The sequence below is a fragment of the Euprymna scolopes genome, chromosome 3 (assembly GCF_053919585.1).
Source record: "Euprymna scolopes isolate OS-2025 chromosome 3, ASM5391958v1, whole genome shotgun sequence".
In the NCBI taxonomy this organism is placed as follows: Eukaryota; Metazoa; Mollusca; class Cephalopoda; order Sepiida; family Sepiolidae; genus Euprymna; species Euprymna scolopes.
Genome location: NC_136484.1, coordinates 167,371,215 through 167,382,276, shown reverse-complemented (window position 1 = coordinate 167,382,276; position 11,062 = coordinate 167,371,215). Strand labels below are relative to the sequence as shown.

General features: G+C 35.0%; 1 protein-coding gene across 1 annotated transcript in view; it reads left to right on the top strand.

The window, feature by feature from the left end:
- LOC145260262 (polyprenal reductase-like) overlaps positions 1-10,812 on the top strand; it is a 34,745-nt gene extending 23,933 nt beyond the window's left edge. The window contains exons 4-5 of the mRNA XM_080118092.1: positions 2,871-3,002; positions 10,173-10,812. Of these exons, the coding sequence (XP_079974218.1) occupies positions 2,871-3,002; positions 10,173-10,432 (392 nt within the window). The 3' untranslated portion in view covers positions 10,433-10,812. The remainder of the gene's footprint in view (positions 1-2,870; positions 3,003-10,172) is intronic.
- Positions 10,813-11,062: the final 250 nt, after the last annotated feature.

Here is an 11,062-nt window from a genome sequence, read left to right as displayed (position 1 = left end):
ATTACCAGTCTGCAAATCTAAACTGCTTAAGGAGTAGATAGGCACTGTCTATCGCCCGGCTTTCATACTCCTTCTTTGCCTATTAGCAAGGCGTAGGGGTCGAATCATAGGGATTCGACAGAAACACTCAGTGGTCGATCTTGTTTTCTGACTAGAGCAATGAACGCCGTTTTCCCCACTCCCAACACATCCCATCCCTCTAAACTGGACACTTGGGAGTGCTTGAATGCCATAATGCCAGTGCAAGTAGATTGGGTTGACCATCGTCTGATGGGTTGAGGATACCGAATTGACAGTTCCTGGCTGCTGTTCCTGACTGGTAGTGTAGGAGCCCTAACTCTTTAGTAGCGCTTAGAGCGGCTGCTCCATCAACAGTTGAATAATATTGGGATGTTTGTAGTGCCATGTCACGCATGGAAAGGGACCCTGCACTCATCCCCGGTGGGCTTTCCTGCGGCCACAATCCTAGTAGATGGAAGGTCAACTGATGGTATACTTGTGTTGCATGTCTGGTTTTCCGCATAACCACTTGTTCAGCACCCCTTACCTAAACTGAAACTCTTAAAAAAAAAAAAAATGACAGTACAATCTAAAATCATGCTTAAACGAGGACAAAACTCAAACAAAACCAAATTGCCTTCTCCCTTGAGGCTTGTATTTATGAACATCCGTGGGCTTAGAACTAATTTAAATGATGTTGAAGAATTTCTCCCCGGTTATCTTAGCACTAAGTGAGACTAACCTACACTCCTCCATCCCCTCTAACTACTTTAACATGCCCAGATATCTCCCACCCTGTCGTAAGGACTCTGACAGACATATGCACGGGCTTGGAATCTATATTCAAAACACCCTCCCCTTGATTAAAGAAACAAAATTAGAATCGGACGATCAAGCCTTTATGTGCTTTAGACTTAACATGCAACATAACATTAGTTTTATTTTCTCTACCGCTCTCGCTCGACCCAGGACTGTACCCTAATAAACAAAGTCTCTGACAGCATAGATACAGCACTTTCCTTTGACTCTAGCACAGAAGTGCATGTATTTGGTGTCTTCAATGCCCATCACAGCAACTGTCTTGGATTTTCTACTTATACAGACGCAGTTGGTAGCACAACACATAGCTTCTCTATATCTCATTCCCTATCACAGATATGTTTCCAACCCGTTTCTCAGACCAGCAAGAACAACACACATCATCAGGCTACTGTTAATTAGGAACCAATACATAGGATCTGTTTCTGACCACAGTTCCCGATGATTATGTTATGAATGCCCACAGTCCACTTGGGAACGCTGATCATGCAGTGATAATGGTTGAAATAACCCTAAACTCTATAGCCCAAACTGAAGAGCCATTGCTCAAAACAACGAGATATTATAAAATATATATAAAGAGATGCCCTATGGCGAAATATCTTTTCACTTCCTGCTGAACAATGCACAAATGAGACCACTGAATGGTTCAAAGCAGCAATTGAAGCTCATGTTCGCATGCAGAAATTTTATAGCAAGCCCCACTCTTCCCAATGGTTTACTTTTACTTTTGCAGCTGCCATTGCGCAAAGGCAGCATGCATACCACAGATTTAACCGACATAAGTCCAGTTTAAACAGACAGAAGTATATAGAAGCCAGAAGAAACTAAGAAAGAAATAGAGACAGCTAAGAGAGAATTTACTGAAACCACCATTCCAGCAATAATAAAACTCACTGTTTCATTGTTTCATTTCTATTTCCTATTAAGCAACAGTTTTACTTTGTGCCATAGTTGCTATTTCTCTCATCTTGTAATTGACAACAGTTATCAGTTTGCTTATCCTCTCGGCATCAATATCAGACAGCTACTGAAGTGTGATAACTATCCAGTCTGAGAACCCATGCACAACGGTTAGCTTGACAAACTTCTCTCTGCACTCCTCCCTGCTAATTCTGTCAATCGCCTGATGTTGTTCGCATAAATATCAACTTATTTTCTCATCAATCTCATCTTTGTTAATCAAAAATTGGTCATAAAAAGGCTTATCTGTAACATCATAATCATTTTTGGTGTTTATATAGTATTGAACACGAGTGAAAATCGTATTCCAAGTAAAACTTTTTTGATAAACTTTCACATCATGTAAAAAATATGTATCTTCACCCGAAATTAGGGGAAAATTTTTTAGTAGAATTTTAATTAGAAATAAAAATCAGTTTTTGTATTTTGCCAATCTGATCTGCCATTCATTATTACTGAATTAAATGACAGACTGGCTTATCTCCCCCTGCTTTATATCCATTCTTATCATTGACCGATCAGCAAAATACAATAAAACTGATTTTTATTTTTACTTGAAATACTACTTGATCATTTTTCCTTATTTTTAGTTGATGCATAAGAATACCAAAGAGATTTCCTGTAAATTTATTTGACACTGTAATTTTCACTTGTGCCCAAGCCATAACAGGCTACTGTTAATTATGAACCAAATTTATAGAAGCATACTAAGTGGGAAGTTATGCAGCAATATTTTTGTTTACATTACATTTAAATTTCTTGAAGTTCATACAGTTGGAGAAACAGGGAGCAGAGAAGAAATTCTAAAGGCAGATGGTCATGTTCTGCTTGATCTCTATCCTTGATTTCCATATGAAGAGTAAATGCATCCGTCAATGTAAAATAGGATCAGATTCACCAATGATTCATGCTTATATGTGATAAAATCAATTTTCCTTCATCTTTTTCATAAAGTAGTTAAGTTTTTCACGTTTTAGCAGTGTTTTTTTTTTGTTTTTCTTTTTATTGTTTCATTTGTATTGTTTTCTTGTCGTTTCTGACTTAATTTAAATTTGCTTTTAAAGTGCCACAACTTTTTGTTTTTTCAGACGTATTTTCCGGTTTAAATCCACGTCATCTGAAACTGCTGCATATTTTAGGATTTGGTCTTTTTGCCTTTGCTCAATGGAAGCAGCATAAATATTGCATTTTAATGGCCCAACTAAGAAGGGACAAAAATGGTATGTCAACATTCATTGCAAATGCATTTCATTTTGTATCTTCAAAAAAATAACATTCTCAACTGATTTATTTCAAAGTAGATTTATCTATCTTTAACTTAATTCATAATTCTATTATATATACATCTGTATTATATATTTGCACATATACGTTTTAAAAAATTTTATGAGATATTTTCAAGTGTACTTAGAGAAGTGTATTTTATATTCCACAAGCAAAATTTTGCCCACCATCTTTATCTAAGTATTCTTTTTAAATGTATAACTTATATTAATTTTTGGTCCCCTGATTTATCAGAGAGAAACCTATGTTTTCAGTGACATCTGTCCGTGTGTCCATTAGTCCAGATGATTGCCAGATAACCGTGCATTAGTTTTTCCTGAAATTTTGCCACAAATTGTATTTTGCTAAATAGATGTTCACAGTAAAAAAAAGTTTTTGCAAAAATTCCCATTGCATCACCAGGGGCTTAAAAGTGGTAAAAAAATGCTACGTTTTGCTCCATAACTTTTGAGCCATCCATTAGATTTTTCTGAAACTTGGCCAAAATGTGGAGCCCATTATTCTTAAAATAAATCCAGTATGGATGACACTGGCAAAATTCTGATTCGCGTCCCCAGAGACTTTTAGTACTAAAAACGCCACTTTTTGTGGCTCTTTTTTCATATTTTTCAACAAAAACTTAATATGTCTGACTATATAGTGGTTTTTCATGGTGGTCAAGGGAAATATACATGTGTTAAGTCCTGAAACTGCACCGTTATCCATTTACACTAGAATTTGGTGTCCCCAGGGGCTCAAAAGAAGTAAAAAAAATGTCCCAAAAATGACACTTTTTGTCCCATAGCGTTTGATCCATCCATTAGATTTTCCTGAAACTTGGCCAAAATGTGGAGGCCATTGTTCTTAATATAAATTCATGACCCTGGCAAAATTCTGGTTTGCATCCCTTTGGGATTTTTAGGGCTAAAAAACATGGCTTTTTGGAGCTCTCTTTTTATATTACTCCAAAACTTGATATGTATGTCTATATAGTGGTTTTCTATGGTGCTGAATTACAATATACATGTCTTAAGGCGCAAAACTGCACCGTTTGTCCATTTTCACTGTGATTTGGCGTTCAAATGCCCCAAAATTGCAAAAAAATTACACTTTTTTACCCCATAACTTTTGCCCCATCCATTAGATTTTTCTGAAACTTGACGAAAATGTGAAGGCAATGTTGGCACTTCACACTTCTCACATTCATCAATTCTTCACTATTTTTTGTGGCGTCATTTCACATGCAGCACTAGAGGGGGGATCATGCATGCACGGCTTGTTGTAATTATTGTAATTTTCAAAATTAAGTCTTCATTTAAATTACCTCCATTGAAAATTAATGAACATATTTTAAAAGTTTTCATAATAAAATTTTTTTTTATTAAATTATTTAAATTATGGTTAATACCAACAAAATTATTGTATACTAACAGGGAAATTCGATGTTATCTGGGATTAAAAGCGAATCAACAAATATTCCACCCTCCCATACTTATATTGTCATTTTGAAATCGGTGAAATTACCCACTTTTTAATCAAATCAATTGATTGCCTGCTCTAGTTACCCCCCCCCCTTCAACACACACACACACACTGTACTGAAAAGACGTTTCACATGCCTCCTTACAGTGACTTAGACCACAATACATTGTAGTCTACATTGCACTGTAGAAAATCTACTGTTGATTTTATAAAATGATCTGTAAATAATGGCTTCATGTAAAGTTTAAAATGCAAAAGTCAAGTAACATGATTCAGTTGTGCTCTAAACAGAAACATTCATTTCGAACGTGCCCCTGTCTTATCAAAGAATCTACAGTTGATTTTATAGGCTGAGCCTTTCTGCTTGTGTGGTGATAACACTTCTCAAATTCACTTGTGATATTAGGTTTTCTAAAAGTATTAAGTTTGGTCAAAATCAGACTTCCTTCTTTAATTGGATTTTTTCAATTTTCAATATTTATCAGATGCATTCATACACAAAATCTATGTAGGAACACTCCCAGAGACATCAAGTACATTTGTGTGAAATTTTTAAAAAATCGGCCCATAGAGAATTAATTCACACAAAGTTCCTTTTATGTAATAGAAATATATAGGAAAATAGGGCAATAAACTTGCAAATGAATAATACCAAATATTAATTCATTATAAACTGTTAAAAAAGTAGTTATGCAAATAAGGTGCATACAAATAGCTATGTTTGCTCTCTAGTGTATATATGTATATATATATATATATATATATATATACATATATATATATATATTTCAAAACACTATGTTGTATTATTGATTTAAATAACAGTAAGTCGTTTGATAATAAAAGTGTAAAAAACATTTTTGCACTTTTATTTAGATTAAGCATTTTCACTTATGCATCTGTAATGGCTTTCTAATAAAACTTAGCTATTTCCTTATTAAATATTATATCCCTGTTTTCATAATTAAAAAAATTAAAATGGAAAGCTGCAGTATAAGAAAATGTCGAACCTGTAACATGTACAAGTTAGAATTGTGACAAAATCTGAAAGGAGGCTGTATTTTATTTGTTACTATGATCGGCTGCTATGACGTGTTTGTTGTAGTTCATAGTTAAACTACTTTGTTGGTTGCTGATAGTTCGTATAAGACTTGCAAAAGAAAACAAGTACAAATTTGGTTTTGATTGTGAAAAAAAAACAAAGTGGTTTTTCTTTTTAGTTTTATTGATGCAGGCAGCATGAGAATCAAAATTATGTTGACCCTTCATTCATACCTTATTTAAGAGATTAATATGCTTCCTGCATCTGTTTGTTTGTTGAGATTGTTTGCACAGCAACAGAAAAGACAAATCTGCTTGCCCAATGTTTTGCCTCCAACTCCAGCAGGCCATCCCCTCCCAAATTTCCCTTTGAGGACAGCAGCCATACACAATGACCTGAAAATCAACCCTTCACGTATTCGCGATGCCATAATAAATCTAGACACCTCAAAGGCATGTGGGCCCAATCTTATCCTTGTTATACTACTATAAAAATGCTCCGCTAGGTTGCTCCGGTTCTCTTCAAGCTCTACAGTAAATGCCTTAACAAATCTTGCTTTCCCGACTGCTTCTGTTATATCAGTTTACAAAAATTCTGGCAAAAAAACTGACCCACTGAATTATCGCCCCATTAGCCTTCTCCCTCTCTTTGCCAAAATCTTTGCGTCCTTAATCAATGAAGCACAAGGTGACAATCTGTCACCTCACAGACAATAAACTTTTATCTGACCGACAGTATATATAGATTTAGATAAACCCGTTCTAATGCAGATATCCTAACTGTAATTTCCAAATGTATCCACCAAGCACTGGATAAGGCAGGAGAAGCTAAGTCAGTAGCCCTTGACATATCTAAGACATTTGACAGGGTTTGGCATGATGGTCCTCTCATGAAAATCAAATCATATGTTATTGCTGGACATATAATTAACATAATCAAATCCTAAGAGAAAAGTGCAGGTTGTCCTCTATGGTCGTTTATTAAAACCACATAATATAAATGCGGGTGTGCCACAGGGGTCAATCCTTGGACCTTTATTATTCCTGATTTTATTTACTTATTTATGGTATTCATAAACGACATTCTTGATAAAATTTTCTCGGAGATGGGAACATTTGCTGATGACACTATGCTCTATAACAGACACAAGGGTAAAGCTAATAAATACATATCTAAGGAAATTGCTAAAACTCTAGATGAAGTCCTCCAGTCTGTAGTGGAATGGAGTTGTAACTGGTTTGTAATGTTCAATGCTGCCAAGACTAAGCTTATTTCCTTTAATAATTACAAGAAACTTTCTCAACCACTTATTGCCATGGCTAATGATACACTGCCTGAAAGTACTTTCCTCAGGCTCCTAGGTTTAACATTCACAGACAACATGAATTGGAACAAATACATTGAGATAATTGCCAAGACTGCTGCAAAGAAGGTGGGCTCTCTCTACCGTGCTATTCACACCGGAATGTATCCTGCATCTCTACAAGGCCATAATTCGCCCATACATGGAGTATTGTTGCCACATCTGGACTGGTGCATCTGCCACTAGTCTCTAGCCCCTAGACAGGGTTCAAAAAAGAGTCGCCAACCTAATATGTCCTGAACTATCAACTAAACTCCAACCTCTGTCCCATCGCCGAAACGTGGCATCCTTGTGCCTGTTTTACAAGTGTTTCCAGTATCCTCTCGACGACAATACCTTTGACAAACCTGATAAGCAGCAAAATTTCACCCCTACATTGTAGAGATCCCTGGATGCGGTAAAGCTTTTTATTTGCATAGCTTTTTTTCCTCCGACTGCTGCACTTTGGGATTTACTCCTGGGCCCCTGCTTCCCTAACTGTACTGACTATCATGAGAGGACATTTTTCCTCTTCAAAAAAATGAAGAAATTACTATTTCTTACAGAAATAATAATTTAAATCTCCTAATATATAAAAGGCAAAATGTGTGTATATATGTCTCGCAGAAACTTCCTACAGACACGTCGGAACATGACAAAATCGGTATCATTTTAAAGCCCTGTCTCTTGGACAACAAATATCGAAAAATCGGCCAAAAACATTAATTCCTTCGCCCTCAACTGGGCTGTTTTCTACAAGGAGGAGGTCGTTTTTTTTCATTGACATTTTCGCAAGTCATTGTTTTCTTTCAATTGACTACTCTAATTTCCAACGTTCGCAACTTCCAGTTCTGCGATGGATGCATCAGCTAAGACGTTAGATTTTTTTTTACCTTATTTTCCTCCTTCGTGTTATGGGTTCGATCCTGCTTGCCTACTACCACTTTTTTTTTTTTTTTTTTTTTTTTTTTTTGGGACACCTCTCTCCGCCCGGACTGCCTACTGTTGTTTTGATCCCCCCTTCTCAAGCTCTCCACACCCGGGGGCAATGCCGGGTACCCCTGCTAGTATAATATAAAATATAAATAAATATAAATAATAATATTATTATATAATATATAATAATGTAAAACTTTTACTATTAAAATACATTACATTAAAATTTAAAAATAATGATTCTTTTTAAGCGTTTCTGGAGAGATCTAAAAATAGAACAGAAAAGTGTTCTTTTCTCGAAGGTTCCAAAATCGAGGGGTTCCATTTTGGAAATTCCAAAAGCTTCCGAATCCACATGACTATAAATAGATGCTAATAGCGTCATAACTTCAGTTATTAAATCAGCTCTGAGAAGGGATGTTAAGTTGGGGCGACCTTTCAATTGTTTATGACTCTGGCCAATTTCCTGGTATAAAATCTGCTTGTAAGGATTTTCCTGAAACAAGCCTATTGCAAACGCTCTCACAAAGAACCGGACTCTTGGTAAATATTGATTTTCTGATCTTATAATATTTTACTTTGGTTAAAATATATTTTCTCAAACTTAGTTGTTACATTGTGAAAAAAGATAGTTTAACATGCTTTTTCTTGTAAATAACTGTTTCCATTCAATAAATTCTTTTTTCTCTTAAACTCCTTTTAGTTTTTTTTCCAATATATGTTGTGTTTACCCCTAGACATTATCTTGTACATAACACTGACATGCAGAAATTCAAGTGTAATGTGAATCTTATTGTCCAACTCCATACATAGTATCCCTGCAAATCTGGTCCCAAATAGCCCCTCACAACTAAGTACCCCTCTACCTTGTTTGGGGTGAAATGACAAAAAAAAAAAAGAAAATTTGGCTTAACATAAACTCCTTTATTTTCCTTTTTACTTCTGTCATCTCATGTTCTCTTTGTCTCGATTTAACTCTACTATTTTAAATCCTAACATAAAATTCTAAAATACCACATTAACTTATCCTACTTAAGATATTCTGAAATTGATTAAAGAATTTTATTTATCATATGGTTATATATACAGAAATTCATTATAATACTTTGATTTTAGCTAAAAGACGAAGGAACCATGAAAATATTTTTATCACTAGTCTTTTAAATGAATAAACAAAAAAAAAAAAACGACAACAAAAACAACCTGATTTATCTTTTCATGAAGGTGATTAGTATAGTATCATATGTTATCATAAGGCCATCCTCCAAGATATTACCTTCTTTTTTATGGGGGTGGAGAGTAATCTTGCCAGGTCTCCTTTGTGGAGAAGGGTAATATAATATCTGTTCTGTTGTCATAAGACCAGGTACTAACGTTTTTTGGGGGTGGGGGCAGTGTAATACCTGTTCTGTTGCCATGATACCATACTCATATGCATCACCTTCTCCTTTCATCAGGAATCCTCCCAGATATTATCTTATTACCTCCTTGTTATTTTTAGAGTTGGGGGAGGGGGATGGTAATGTAGTATGTGTTATGTTGTCATGGTGCTATTCTATCTTCCTTTTTGGAATTGGGAAAAAATCTGCCCAAGCTTTATTTCCTCCTTTTCGGGGTAGTTTAGATTTTCATTGATCATGATACCATCCTCTCAGAATTATCTTCTTTTTTTTTTTGAGGGGTGGGGAGGAGTAGTCTAGAATATTTTCTACACTTATGACCTCCTCCCAAAAGTTAATTTTTTTTTTTAAGGGGTAGGAGTAGTGTTGGTTCATCATGATACACTCTTCGTAGTCACTACCTCGTCCTTTGTGGCCCAGTATAGTATATCTTCACAATAAAATCATTATCCTAAACTAGTATGCAACCATAGGGAGTATATCTTTGATAGTGTGTGTGTGTATATATATATATATATATATATTTGTAGTCATCGACATACAGTCCTGTTTCGTTGTATCACAACTCATCAGTGCCGCTAGACTAGCATCTCTCCCAAGCCAAGGGTTGAACCTAGAACCGTTGTATTGACAGTCGGCAGTTCTCCCACTCGACCACGGAATTGACGCCCGTAAATAACTCGTCGGAATGTCTATTTAAATAGACACCCGCCACCACTTTTATAGTGCTCAAATCGCCTGTTCGTAAACAAACAAACAACGAGCTTCGCATTTTCAGCCAATTAAGTAGCGGGTGAGATTATTTATGACAGTGCTCTATACACACACACGCACATATATACTATGTTTGTGTATGTTTCTATGATATTAAAAATCATATTTCCAATGATGATAATCCTTAAAACATTTTATCTTCTAATTTCAGCAAAAGTCAAAGACACCAAGTATCACATTCCAAAAGGTGAATTGTTTGAGTTGATCTCTTGTCCGCATTTCTTTATGGAAATCCTGATTCATACATCGTTCAGTGTGATGTCCCAACTCTCCAACACTCCACTCTTGTTTTTACTGCTGTTTGTTGTAACCAACCAAATCATTGCTGGCATTCTCAACCACAAATGGTACAAGCAGACGTTCCCTTCATATCCAATCAAAAGGAAAGCAGTCATTCCTTACCTGATATAACTGAGCCAACCAACTGTACCATTTCTTTTGAAAGTGGTGATATACTGTGTCACAAACAAAAACTTTTAAAATTCAATAGCGAAACAAAATATTGAAAAAACTCTTTTGAGTATTAACTTTTGGAATTGGTGAAGGAAATCAAAAAATATTTTTTTATTTAACTTTTTTTATATTCTTAAAGGGCCTTTATTTTACTTTAAGATGGCAAGTGGTCATATCAAGGGGAAATTACCTATAGAAGCTTTTAGATTTTTTTTTTTTTCAATAATTGATTTTATGCACAAAAACGAAGTTTTTTTTTTTAATAGAAATAAAGCAAACATTTTATTTATTAATTAGTAAAATGAAAACAACTTTTCCATTGGAAAAAAAAAAGAAAACACTAAAATGTAATTTATTGAAACTTGTGAAACATATTCACTATGGTCACTATGAAGTTTATATCACGCAATTACTAGGTTTATTAGTTAGTTTTAACTAATAAGGAGCAAATGAAATTCCTTGGAATTCAACCGTAAGAACAATAATATAGATGGATGTTGATGGAAATGACATAGGCGTACTTGTTGATTAGCAAGTTTAAAATCATCAGTTGAAAAATAGAAAAAGTTATCTCCCTTGATATAAGTT